At 41.4% G+C, this 14482-nt stretch overlaps 1 protein-coding gene across 1 annotated transcript in view; it reads left to right on the forward strand.

Moving 5' to 3' along the window:
* The first annotated feature begins 1963 nt into the window (after positions 1-1963).
* Positions 1964-14482, forward strand: part of LOC143320094 (uncharacterized) — a 36052-nt gene continuing 23533 nt past the window's right edge. The window contains exons 1-2 of the mRNA XM_076729522.1: positions 1964-2053; positions 14242-14409. Coding sequence (XP_076585637.1) covers positions 1975-2053; positions 14242-14409 — 247 coding nt within the window. The 5' untranslated portion in view covers positions 1964-1974. The remainder of the gene's footprint in view (positions 2054-14241; positions 14410-14482) is intronic.

Below are 14482 nucleotides of genomic sequence, written 5' to 3' on the forward strand. Positions count from 1 at the left end.
TTCATAAAAGACAGAGGTTTGTGCATCTGTTCATTAGTTACAGGCTGGAAAGCACTTAGTCTGTGCTTTTGTTCTCGCCTTCACAGAAATAAAATACAGGACAGTGACAGTTTTTACAAAATACTGCAGCAAGATGGCACCAAATGGCACCAAGAAGAACAAGCATTCCTCCATAATAGTCACATCGACCTACATTGTTAAAAACCTTCAATTTCAATCTAACCCTCCCCTTTATGTGCACATTTCTCTGTATTGTTTCATTATGAACACTTGTGAAATGTGGCAAAAAGAGTATATTCATAAGGTGTTTTTTTTTCCAAATGTTGCTTTTTCTTTACATTTACTTTAATTCCCTTTTAGCTGCCTTAATTTTATTCCCTTGACTTATTTAGATTGAAGCAAATTCTTTCATCTTAATTTGCTCTATATCAAGTGTGTTTTAATGCATTTGAATGTATAAAACAAAGCTTCCCAAAGTTGGCCTGTCATAAGGTTCAATTTGGTCCATCAGATGTTTCTAGCGAAAGAAAATGATAAATTGATATATAAATGATGAAGTGATATAAATTGCCGTTTATGCTGTTTTATTTTGGTGAGGTAATAATGTGCCTGGAATATGTAGGATTCCTAATAATTCATTATTTTTCATAATCTGAGCATGGCGGGGTAGAGTGACACTTTGTGCAGGAAGTCAGTCAAGGGAACGTAAGGTCATAGTAACAATACAACACAGTCAGTGTTTGCTTTTGCTCCACAAGTAAGTTTCCCTACAGGGGAAAAAGTCTGGGTATAGAGTATACAAATATCCTATACAGACGGATGTAAATGGAAGATGGAATGGACAGGAGAGACTTGAGGCTCATAGGTATTCATGTGCATGTATGAATGTATGTGCACATACTGAACCCCAAATCTGTCAGCCTCTTTCACAGTACAGTTTTCTCCTAAAAACCCCTAAAAAGCTTCTGATACCTCCAAGTGAGCGGCTGGTTTCTGTTCACTTTTCCACATTAGAGATAAAGAATGATAAACTCATAAAGTAGAAGGCAGAGAGCAGGTTGAGCTTTTTATTGTACCCATAGGAGGAATATGGCTTGGCTCTGTGTGTGTGTGTGTGTGTGTGTGTGTGTGTGTGTGTGTGTGTGTGTGTGTGTGTGTTTAAAGAGTGTGTGTGGTGGGCAAAGACAGACAGGTACTGGAATTTGGAATCTGCAGCAGCATATTTTTATTAGTTGGGCAGCACCGTTGTCCTGTCCTAGCATGCTTTGTGTGTGTGTGTGTGTGTGTGTGTGTGTGTGTGTGTGTGTGTGTGTGTGTGTGTGTGTGTGGAGAGAGAGAAAGAGCGAGAGAGCAGAAAGTTAAATGTGCCACAAGTCTTTATTGTTTATGTTGGATGCGCGCGTGCTAGTACCTGCCCCTACCGCGCGCGAGAGACAGGCATAGACACCACATAGTCCCTTAAATCACTCGACAGTAATGATGCTAATAATGACACGCGCAGTAATTATTGTTCCTGTATAGCCCCATGAGCCCCAAGCAGGAGTCTCTGGGGAGGGAGGAGGGATCACCCCTGAGGAGAGAGAGGGGGGTGAGGAGGAGGAGGAGGAGGAGGGAGAAGGGAAGAGAAAGTGAGGAAAGTTCTTTGCGGGTGAAGGAGAAAAGACCTTCCTAGATAGAGGGATTTTCCCCCCACTGGTCTCCCTTCTTCATCCGTCCACCCAGGAGGAAAAACGGTACAGACTGGACTGTATGGGCTGCTGCATAGCATTTCTCATTAATTAAAATCACCCCTTATGCGTGCGCGCTCTTAATTGCCAGCTGGTGGAGTGCTCGCTGAGACTCACGGGCGCGAGGCAACAGCTCTTACACTGTTAAAACATCCGCGTGCAAGTTCGTGTCACTGCAGGTGTCCGCGCAGTGCAGGGGAGCAGCGAGGGAATTATTTGGCGCCGGATCGATAGCTTCAGATGCAGAATGACGGATCGATGGAACTCAGGGCGCGAGACATGGCTGCTGTTGCTGCTCGTCACAGCGGTTTACACCTCCAGGGCAGGTAGGTGGAAGAACTCAGGACTGTTTATTTGTTTATCTTTGTGCAAAGAATTGGCTCGCGCAACTCAATTGCCTGATTTTATTTCATCCGCTGTAAAAAGTTTAATCAGCCAGCGCTTCCTCTCTCCCTCCGTCTCTCTCTCCTCCTTCTCACTGTGTCACATCACTTGTCACCACCTGCCCTCCAGCCCGTCATGAACTGATGAGAGCCAAGCTTAAATAATTGTCACCCTGAACGCATCATTCACTGTCGGCCATTTGTCTGTAGCCAGTTTCTGTTATGTTGATGTGTTCTTGATGTGTCAGACGATTTCAATACCCCCCCCCCCCCCTCAAAAAAAAAAAAAAAAAAAGTCTCCTAGTCATTTTCCAATTAACTTTCAGAAAACCTGTCTTTGGTCTCCACATTGACAGATCATTTTGTCGTGCCAGGTCATGCAGGCCTAAAGCTTACTGAACTGAACTGCCTTGTTCTGGGTTCCTTGAGCCCACTGCACATTTGCTAGACAGTCGTGAGGCACAGGCCTATATGTCTAGACTTGTTCTGCCATACCTGCTGCATCAGTCTGTGCTCTCATACAGCAGCAGTGTACAGGATATTTAACTGGTACAGCTGGGTAATGGGGAACAGACTGAGGCAAATTAAAGTGAGCTGTGCTGAACTGTACTGGGAGCACTTGGGTCCATACAGCAGCCCCTGGAGCTGCACTGGAAGCATGTGATGAGGATGGGTCAGAGCCTGGTGTCACTGATGTTTTATCAGGATAAGTGCAATGATGCATCAATGCCTTTGAGTAGTTTTATGAAAGACTTTGCTCTTTTATGTTCTAATGTTGTAAAATGACGCAATAAAAATAAAGCAAATATCAAAGTACTACACATAAGGCAACAAACTGAGTGCAGGACCTCTGAAGAACTACTAAGAGCCTGACATTCTGTCTGCTTTAACCTGCTTTAACTTGGACCTTAAGCATCAATACAGATCAGATGTGCGACATTAGTCTTACATATTATATTGATATATTTTTTTGTGACATTGTGGTATTTGTTTCACCCAATATCACACAGTATCACAAACTTGGGTTTCAAAGTCCATACTTGAAAACTGTGGTTGAGAAAATAGTCGCACTTCAAGGTTCATTTAGAAGCTGCATTAGAGCTTTTATTCTTATTACATGGTCTTAATTAGAAGATTGAGTCATTCCAGTTCCAGTTTTTCTGAGCACTTTAAGGGCTTCTCATCCATATTGGCAGGAATATGGACAGGAATAGTTTTGACATTTTTGAGAAAGGTGCTTATTTGCTTCCTTGCCAGGAATGATCAGAAAATATCAATACGACTCTGATGCCTGTACAGTAAATATGAAGCTAGAGCCAGCAGCCGGTTAGCTTAGCTTAGCATAAAGACTGAAAACAGGGGAAAACAGATAGGCCGATTCTGTCAAAGTGGGAAAAAATCTTTCCACCAGCACCTCAATCAATTAACATGATCTCTCGTTTGTTTTCATCTGTTCAAAAACCAAAAAACCACAGGTTGTGCTGCGTTGGCCGAGAGCAGTAACTTCAAGAAAGCTAAGAAAGCTAATAAGACTATTAACTAAAACTATTCCTTTAAAAGTTGAGTTTCAAAGTTCTTTCTTGGCCTTGAAAACAGCAGGTAGCCAAACCATCTCAAGATGAAATCTGTTGATGAAGATCATGTGTTATGATCACAAGTTCCAAAACAGCCATGAAATGGACCTTAAGGTGAGGTTGTTTAATCAGTCACATATGATTTGTTCATCGGCTTTACAGGCCCACAACATCAGCAGTTCTCAGATCGTTCTAAGCACTCAGGAAAAACAAGGAGAAAGCCTTTAAAAGACTCAAGGCTGAGCCTCACATCCTTCATCTTAACTTCATTACATCCGTTGTTTTCCTCATTTAATGGCTTTTTTATTTGCAAGTCAGCATCCACCGGCTTTATGCAGGACCGCATCAGTAAATCAGTGTGAATGATTGTGCAAGCAGGTGATTTGGCAGAGACTCCACCATGTTGTCTCCACCTGCTCTGCCAGAGAAGATGCTGAGAAAGCCGGAAAGTATTTATGTTATGTCCCAATTGCCTTTAAATCATCATTAACTACCTGCCTTTGTACTGAAGATTAAAAGGGAACCTGCCTTCCCGTTCCTTATTATAGCTTATTTGATCATGTCTGAAGGATAAATTAAGAATTAGAGAAGTGAAAACAAACTGAAGACAGAGGCTGTTAGGCTATTTTGGTGAAACCTCATTCTGTCTGTGAAGGTCATTACGGAGGTGACGAATGCGACATCTGGACCTTTAGGGTCATCTGGGGTCAAACGAGGTTGGGGTTTGAACCCTGTTGCGTCTCACACCTGGCGATCAGAGAAGGCATCCTTGTAAATAAGAATTTATTCGAAAATAACCCTGCTGGTAAAGAGAAACACAGATACACAGAAAAACAAACTTACATCCCCAAATGCAGACTCACGTTTCTCTTCAGCAACTGGACAAACTCTTTCATAACACCCATTATTAAAGTCTCTTCAGTTACATGATTTTTGGCTCACTGTCAAATAGGGTCACACACCTGGCTGTCAACGGGTTGTGTATAAATTATGATCATCGTTACCTGAGCAATGTGGTCAAGTTACGGTCAAGCATGTCATGGTCTGGCCTCAGGTGTATTGTCTGTGTGTAAACTTGTTTGTTCAGGTAGCTTTAAGTCCAACCTGCAGTATTTACTACTTTTGAAGTATTCAAAGTATTCAGTACTCAAAAAAAGCCCAGTCCCCAATGGAATTTCGTTTGTGTTGGACAATTATAGAAATAATATTTATCTCTTGTCCAATGTGTTAAAGCAGGAATGGAATTAAAAGTAATATCAACCCTCTGTTTGGAGAGAAAATCACACCTGGATTAAAATCTGTTCTCTGTATCTGCTGAGGCTTTCAGCCAAGTCAACACATGTTAAGTATGTATAAGTCGAAGGTACCTGCCTCACCTCTGCCTGTCACACCTGGTGCTTGTTGCTTATATTTCATTGTCTGGCCTTAGCAACACCGAATAAACTCTCAATTTTAATCCTAGCCCGACATTACATGTAACAAATCTGTTGCTGTGTGTGTGTGTCTGCATACAGTACATTTAAAAGGATGACCACACCCCAATCGTGATGTAACAGCAGGTGTTTTTGATTTGACAGGTGATGGGAAACACCTGCTGGGACATCACCGATTGGGATGTGGCCAGAGGCACAAGAGTAGTATTTTTCTACCACTGTGATTCAGTGCGGAACCCATCTCTTTAGATATTTTTAGCCATGCTAGTTGGTTGTATCACCACTTTGGTTGAAGCTGAAGTATTTCAACAGCTGTAGGAGGGATTGCCGTGAATATTTTGTATAGACATCTCGTCAAGATGAATTGTAATAACTTAGTTATTCCCTGGTTGTTTAGTGATTAGTGCACATTAGCAAATGTTAGCATGCTAACATGCTAAAATAAGATAGTGAACAACATTTTACCTGCTAAATGTCAGCATGTTAGCATTTTAATTGTTATTATGCAAACATTAGCATGTAGCTCAGTGAGCTGCTAGCACGGCTGTAGACACTTAGTTTCATTTAGCTGTTGTTGTCTGATAATTTACTAAACCTTATTTGACGTATGCTCATTGAAAACAGTACAAAGACAATGTTTTACTCCATCAACTTCATTGATTTTTGTAAATGTATGCTTTCTCTGGGGGTCCTCAACTTTGTCTCTCACCTCTTTTCACCTGCAAGCAAAGATCTTCACCACAGGGCTTTGTTGTGTGCAGAGGTTCACGAGTTTCCACTGCTTGTGCAGTGATGTGTACATGATCCCTCAACAGCTTCCCATCCAGAAACACTGTCAGTTGTAAACAGTGTCAAACTTAGCCTGTGTTTTATGCTGATGAAGCAATGATTTAAAAACTCTAAAGTTAATAAGTGAACCTTGAGCTGCAACACAGCCCAGTTTGTTGAAATATACAACCAAGATGGAGGTACCGCTACCAGGAATATGCCCCTGGTGCTTGTGGTGGTGGTGGTGGTTGTCAAGTGCTTAACTGCAGCTTATGTTTGGATAAATATTAGTGAAACAGTGTTTATGGTGCATATGCTTTTGGAGGAGTTGGTCCTGTTACTGTTTTACAACTAGCTGTTCTTATCAGAGCTACAGCCAAGCCACAGCCTGTTCCTGTTAAATCCCTTCTAAGACATGTTGGATGCTTAAAATAACTAGAAGGACACAATGAGGGCAGAAATTGAAATGGAGATTCTGTCGAGAGAGATTAAGACAAACAAAGACATGAAAACTTAAAAAGTCCAAAATTGGATATTACTCAATAATTGAATGAATCCTTTTTCTCTTGATAATGAACCAATCAATTCATGCACTCTTATGTGTCCCAGAACATTGTAAGAGAAGCAGTGATGGTCTCTGTGTGTGTCCTTGTATGTATAGGAAAGGAAAATATGCAGGTGAAAGAAAACAGTCAGCCATCTGCTGTTTATGTTTGATTTTTTTTGTCAGGTTGTGCTGTGGGAGAAGAGGATAATGCTTCCCTCAACCAACTAAAACAACATGTGTGGAGTTGCCTGCTCAGATGATGGATTTGGAAAAGTTTTGTGCAGTGATTGATGAGCCTGGTTCTTGTAATTGACAGTTTGAGCTGAGTTGTTTAAATTAGGTTTTCAGGTCAGTTTGGACAGTTCCTGAAGGCGTTCCAACAACAGACATTCAGAACAGACGTGACAAACTGATAACACAATAAAGACTGTAAAAGGGCTCTAAAAGGCATGAGTGCAATTGGATGTTTGCAGTTGTTGTGTTATGATTCAGTGACCACAACATTTCAGTCCACAGTGTGTGTAATTGCAGGGTGCCAGATGTGTTTGGATGGAAAAACTATTCCAACCCCAATTCCCAAAAGTTTGGTAAAACATACAGAAAACAGAATGTGATAATTTGCTGATTCTTTTTGACACATACTCAACTGAAAACAGTACAAAGACAATTTATTTAATGGTTGGCCTCATCAGCTTCATTGATTTTTGGAAAAATCTGCTTATTCTGAATTTGATGCAGCAATAAGTTTCAAACAAGTTGGAACAGGAGCAACTAAAGATTAAGAAAGATGTGGAATGATCCAAAAACACCTGTTTGGAACATTCCACAGGTAAACAGGTTCATTGGGAACACATGATAGTGTCATGATTGGGTATGAAAGGGGCATCCTGGAAAGGCTCAGTCGTTCACAAGTAATATGGAGTGAGGTTCACTGCTTTGTGAACACATGATTGCATAAAGGAGATTACTGCATGAGCTCAGGAACACTTTGTAGAACTGTTGGCACAGTTTGTTTGCAAATGATTACATTCTGTTTTTATTTGTTTTACAGAGTCCAATATTTTTTGGATCAGGGTGGTACAACCCATGAGCACAAACAACTTCATGATTAAGATTTGACTTGAGTGATCCCCTGACTTTTCCTCTAGTGGCAGTTTAAGGTGACGTTTGCTTTGAGTGAAATGTAATAACTACTTGACTATTGAATGGATTGCCATGAAATTAGGTAGAGACATATAGTACATGTTCTCAATTGCAAAAATGTACTAACTTTGGTGATGACTTAATTTTTTCTCCTGGGCTGTCATCATTTTAATATTTTCAGCACTTTGGTTTTTATGAGCAAATACCTGCAAAACAAACCACCATCCTCAGCTTCACTTTGTTTTCAGTGCTAAGTAGCAAATGCGAGCATGCTAAAAATGCAACACTAGGATGGTGACATTATGTTTATGTCCAGCCACTTGTTTGAATGCATATTTTCAGTGTGCGCACACAAAAAAATGAGTGAAAAAACTGAAAATTTGGAAAATCCAACCAATGTTTGTGACCATGTTAGCATGCTGATGCTAGCCCTCACAGAGCTGCTACCATGGCTGTAGACATGTAGTTTTTTTTTGACAGATTAGACTCATGGAGTTTATGCCATTTATCAAATTATTTTTATTATTGTGCTCAGCTATAATTGAAGTCAGATTTGTCCTAGTTCACAGCAAATAAAGTAAATTCTGGTGTAATGTCTCTGTTCAGACTTGGTGTCTGTTCTTTTATTACTGGTGGTGCTCAGAAGATACCTGAGATAATTGTTGTGATCAGCACTGTGAGTATGAAAATTGATTTGCTTGAGACTTACTGGACAGTTGAGTTCCATCATCTAGTAAATCTATCATTTCTCTATTTGTACATTAGTTTGTTTTTGTTAATCATGTTTCAGTGTGAAGATGTTTCTTATAAAAGGCCATGCAGAACAAAAAATGCTGCAGAAAGCACATAAATACATTGCTGAAGCTCATCATGTCCTCTGGCATTGTAGGCCTGTGTGCCATAAATTTGTCTTATGTTTGAAAATAAGCTCATTCTTTGTTCTCCAAAATCAAAGCCACTGTATGACACAACACCCAACAATAATAGAGCACAGAGCCACGAAAAGCAATGTGTGGCTGTCCGAGAAGAGTTGGAGCCCTGTGACTGACAAATATTGACGCAGCGTTTGATCTGTTGAGAGGAAGAGTGACTTTGTAGGAATGAATTTATGTGAAACCCTTCGTCGTTTTTCGATCAAGATCTCAGCTGAGATGTTGAGATTATGTGACTATGTGTGATTTCAACACGAGTGCCACAGATTCCTAGAAGGAGCACGTGTCTGTCTGTCTGTCTGTCTGTCTGCTCGCTTATCCCCTCTATCTGTCACAGATATTAAGGATTCACATAAATAAATGCAGGTGTGTATGTGTGTGGACTGTATGCACAGACCAGTGTGTGTGTGTGTGTGTGTGTGTGTGTGTGTGTGTGTGTGTGTGTGTGTGTGTGTTTCAGACAGCAGGAGAGACTATCCAGTGTGATTCTTTGATCAGAGCCAGCTGAACTGGGAGGAAAGAAAACATGTGGTCCCTCCATCCTATTCTTCCCTCTGTACTCTCTCCTTCTCGTTTCTTCTCCCCTCTGGTTTTCATCTCCGTCTTTTTATCATTCTCCTGGTTTAGCCTCTGAGGAGAGCCGTGTCAGATGTTTGAGAGAGAAAAACAGCAGAATGAGAGAGAGAGAGAGAGTGTGCAGGAGACAGAGTAAAGGAGGTGAAGGACTGTAATGACAGACTCCTGGGGCAAATCCTCTGTGGGGGATTTGAACCATGGTGCAGTGTGTTTTTGTGTGTGTGTGTGTGTGTGTGTGTGTGTGTGTGTGTGTGTGTGTGTGTGTCTGTCTGTCTGTCTGTCTGTCTGTCTGTCTGTCTGTCTGTCTTTGTGGCTGTGTGTCTTTTGGTGCAGTGTAGGAGGCTCTACAAAAGGCATGTTATTGCATTCTTTTCCATTACTGAGCTAATGACAGACTAATCACAAACACACACACACACACACACACACACATACACACACACTCACACTTGTACACAAAAAGCACTTAGCCAGTATTCATATACACACATAAACACGCACAAACACAGACACACATCTGGTTTCCAGAAAATCCATAGTCTTTCCAATATGGTGTGTGTTAAGTGCGTGTGTGTCAGTGTGTTTGTGCATTTTCTTCACTGCTTCACTTGCAGTGCGTCCTGTATGTAGGAATGTGGAACCTTAACTGGTGATGGATGTCAGACACTGACCTCCACGTACACTTCACTGCTTCACTCTTTTGTCAGCTTGTTGGCCAAATAAGTTTGGTTAACCTGCCATGCGGAGCACTGGGAGAGTTGCCGGTGGCCTGGTCAGCTGATTGCCCGGAGTGTCAGGCTGGGATCAAAAATGCTAAATGAAATGCATAAATCAAAGCCTGCTTTTAGTCTGTCACCTCGAGCAATTGGTTGCACAGCTGTATGCATCAACATAATGTTCAGTCAGTGCATGAACAGATACAAGAGATATGTTCATGAGCAAAGGAAGTGGTTATTGTAAAAAAAAATATCCTGCACATTATAATATCACAACTGCCCCTCCTGAGTTGATTCTACATTTTAAGAACTAATAAATGGAACAACACTTGCTGGTAAGTAGGCGATGCATATGCATGGAAATAACAGAGCTCCAAGCTACCAGAGCAAGTCCAGTCAGAGCTCTGAGGAAATGCCAGGTGCATTGGGTGTTTGTTGCAGCAGTTTGTGTATCTAGTCGTAAAACTAAAAGCCATGTTACTGGCATAACCACAAAAAAGAATATAATAATTAAACACAGCAGTTACAGTACATGTGGTCTGTGGTGAATGTGTGGAGACTGTCCTGGGCTGACATTAGAATTATCATCCCAGTCCGACCCTGTTGGCTAACCCGGTAGTTTGTTTAAAACCTGTCTGGGCACTTGTGTTTCTTGCCCCATCAGACTTTTTTTTAACTCATCTATTTCTCTAACTGTCTTTCTGTCTGTCTGTGTCAGTGTTGTGCATGAATGGTTCATTCTGGCTGTGGATCTCTCTGTTCCACCACAGTCACTCTGCTTTATGTTGAGGCTTACATTTGACATCCTCAGCATGTGTGTGCATGTTGATCATGGTGCCCCTCACACCACAGTTTAGAGCCTCAGGATAACAGCAGCAGCTGATGGAGACCAGAACACCATCTTGTGTGTGTGCAACACAGTAAATGTATTGTTTTTGTCTGTGTATACACATCATGGAGATGTTGTTTTGTGCTTATACATACTCAGGCATCAACAGTTTAAGGAAACGTTGCCTGATGTGTTTGAGGACATATAGAGTTTCCATGTCTCGTCTTGTCCTCTGCTGCATTCAGGTGTCAGTGCTGCCGATCATTTCCTGGTATGTATGACTGAAAGCCTTCTTCCACACACCGCTCTCTGAATGTCAGTGTGGCTTTCAGTCTAACCATAGCTCTAACATGTGATCACCGGGAGCTGCCTTGTTGCCCAAGTATGCCCTTAGGAAAAGCCTATTAAAATGCATGTATAGACTTCTGATGTGAACCTCTGGTACTGAGAAAAAAGTCAGCGAGAGGATTTTAAAGGACTAGCTTGATTTTTGGGAAATAGCTGAGAATTAGATTGGAAGATTTATTTTCATGACTGTACTGTAATTATAAAGCTGCAGGCAATTAGCTTGACTCAGCATAAACACTGGAAGTGTCTTCCAACACACAAAAGCTTTCCAGTTGGAGTCTCACTAAAAAAAACTTTTACTAAGACAATGGCACTGCAGGACTGGTTTACATGGTTCAGGTGTGTCTGTTTTTCAGGTCATAACAGTGAAGCTGCAGTGAGCTATCACATTACAAATCACTGAAAACTAAACTCCTAAATTTCAGCTTGTTACAGACCTTTCTCAGCCTGTAAAGCAACAGAAATCACTGGAAGATTTAATAGCACTGTATTCGCTGTATCAGTAAATAACATGATGCCCTGCACATGAAAGACCCATTTACAAGCTGTCAGAATGCCAGCAGGCAGGCTGGCAGACCGACAGATGGACAAACAGATGGACAAAGTGAAAAAATGGGCGGCGAACACATCTGGCACTCAGACTCAGACGTTATGCCAAACTTGTGTGCATACACATGCACGTGTGTGTGTGACTGCCTGTGTGTGTGGAAAGGTGCGCGGCAGATGGAGAGCTTACGTAAGCTCCAGAAATACGTGTGAAAAGAAGCCATACCAGTAGAGGCATGCCCTCCTCTCCCCTACCATCTATTATTTCCTCTCTTTACCCCCTTTGCTCCCTTCTCACTTTCAATACGTTGCACATTTCTCTCCTGTCTCTCCCCCACTCTTGTCTTTCACATCAACCCATCTTTTTCTACTTAGATCTCTGTGGACACCATTGTGTCCACAGTGTTCAAAGGAACGTGCATGTGTGTGCATTATGATGTGTTTTTCAACTTGTAACTCTGGTCCCATCTTTAGGTGTCTTCATGTGTGCTCTCGGGCTGAACCATTGTCAGAACACATGTATTCGTATATTGCCCTCTGGTATTAGTCTTTGTTGTGTGATGCAGACTGTTGCATGTGTCAGTGCCAAGATCTGCATTATTATATGGTTACACCAAGCTTCTGCAACAAGTATGTGTCCTAGAAAGAGAGAGAGAGAGAGAGAGAGAGAGAGACTAACATCGAGAGAGAGAGAGAGAGAGAGAGGGAGAGAGAGAGAGACTAACATCGAGAGAGAGACAAAGAGGGCGTCGTCTGACTGATAAAGTATTTCATTAGTTTGTTTACAAAGTAGCTTAATTATAGGGTCGGCATTGTCCACATGTCTAAGGAGAAACATCACAAAAACAAACTGTTGTGTACATTTACAGAAAGTTTTCAGTTTGTGTATTCATACCATTAATCTGGAAAATCTTTGTTTTACTTTGCAGTTACTAACTGCTGTTTGGGTCAGGGAAGGGATGAGTAGCGAGTTTATTTGAGCTGTCTGCTTAGCTGGAAAAGAAGTTTTAAGAGACAGTTTTGTTGATGTTGATATAAACTGTATTGATTGGTGCAGATCTAAAAACTAGTATAACAGGACTTCTCAAACAGTTTTGGTTCACCACTGTTCTGAATCAGTCTGCAAGGTGCCTTAAACTAAAGGTAATCACAGCAGCAGTGCGTCTGCTTTACGTTAACAACTTGACATTAATTCCCTCACTCTCTAAACTGGAGAAAGTCATTTGTGCCCTCATGTCTCAGCCGTTGCAACTCAACAAAACAACAAAAGTAGAGGAGTCTTCAAGAAGGCACAAATAATGTCTTATCCAACTGTCTTAACAGAATGAAACATAGATGGATGGTTTAAATAACACTTTGGCAAGTACTTTCCCCTATTATTATCATCATTATGCTTATATTCAAACAAAATGTGATACTCATCTCCCAGACAGTTGTCATTAGAAAGGTTACAGGGCCTCTGACTCCGACTTAAGCCCTTATTTCTTCTCTGTACTTTGGTTCCACTCAGGCATCTTCCCTGTGTGATATCCCTCCATTAAGGAAAAAGTCAGTGCTTTGTCAGGGGCCAAGCCAAAATTATGGGACTCCCTCCCTACTTATATTCAATTATCTCAATCCATTGATATCTTTAAGAAGCAACTTCCTTACACTCATTGGTTTTTAACTCTCTTATTTCTTGTCTGCATGCTGTTTAAAGTGTGACAGTGAGTGTGTTGGCTGTTTTCGCAGTTGTCGCAGGACACTTCCGGGCCTGGGGGGCAATAAACTTGGCTTTTTTCTTTCAGTAGCTCAAACCTTTAATGAAGTCCAATCCAATCCAATCCATTTTATTTATAAAGCACAATTTTAAATAAACACAAAGGTTTCCAAAGAGCTGTACAGTAAAACAAACACAATAAAACAAAATATATAAAAGATTAAAAAGATAAGAACATAAAATGATAAAATATCTGTGCACATAAAATCAACAACCTAAGTGGTGTGAAAAGCCAAGAAAAAAGATGCGTTTTAAGAAGAGTTTTAAAATTAGACAGTGAAGAGGTCTGTCTAATGTGCAGCCGCAGTTCGTTCCATAGTTTTGGAGCTGCAACAGAAAACGCCCGATCCCCTCTGAGCTTCAGCCTAGTTTTGGGAACCCTCAGGAGCAGCTGGTCTGCTGACCTAAGAGATCGGGTGGGTGTGTAGGGGTGCAGAAGCTCAGAGAGGTACGATGGGGCAAGACCATTTAGAGATTTAAAAGCAAATAAAAGAATTTTAAAATGAATTCTAAAGTGGACGGGTAGCCAGTGGAGTGAAGCTAAAATTGGTGAAATGTGCTCAAACTTCTTTGTACCAGTTAAAAGACGTGCAGCTGCGTTCTGTACCAGTTGAAGACGTGCGATGGAGGACCCACTAACCCCCATATAAAGTGCATTACAGTAATCCAGTCGTGTGGTCACAAAGGCGTGGATTACTGTCTCAAAGTGCTGTCTCTGGAGAAAAGGTTTTATTTTCGCCAGCTGCCTTAACTGGAAGAAGCTTGTTCTCACCACAGCTTTAATCTGGCTGTCAAACTTAAGATCAGCGTCCACTTTTACCCCTAGGTTAAAGTCCTCTGTGCACACATAAATACCCTCATGGGTGAAAGTGCTGGCCAAGTGAAGGCCCTGATGAGCAACAGCAGATCAGCTGATCATGAAACCCGCCAATCTCTCTAACTCATCTTGTCTCTTTGCAGCCAATCCTATTGATGTCCTGAAGATCCTGGACCTGTCGGAGGACATGGAGGGCGTGTCATTAGAGTCAGGACTGTGCACCAGCAGGGAAGGAGGAGCAGAAACTGACCTGTCGTTTAAGATCAACAAGAAGATTCAACTGAGCGCGCCCACCAAGCAACTCTTCCCCCGTAAGTTTTAATATAATCCTCTGTGGGCTTGTTTGATAGAGTAAATAAGACAGTGTGGGTATGAATGTGTTTG

Source organism: Chaetodon auriga, chromosome 4 (assembly GCF_051107435.1).
Source record: "Chaetodon auriga isolate fChaAug3 chromosome 4, fChaAug3.hap1, whole genome shotgun sequence".
NCBI classification, from domain to species: Eukaryota; Metazoa; Chordata; class Actinopteri; order Chaetodontiformes; family Chaetodontidae; genus Chaetodon; species Chaetodon auriga.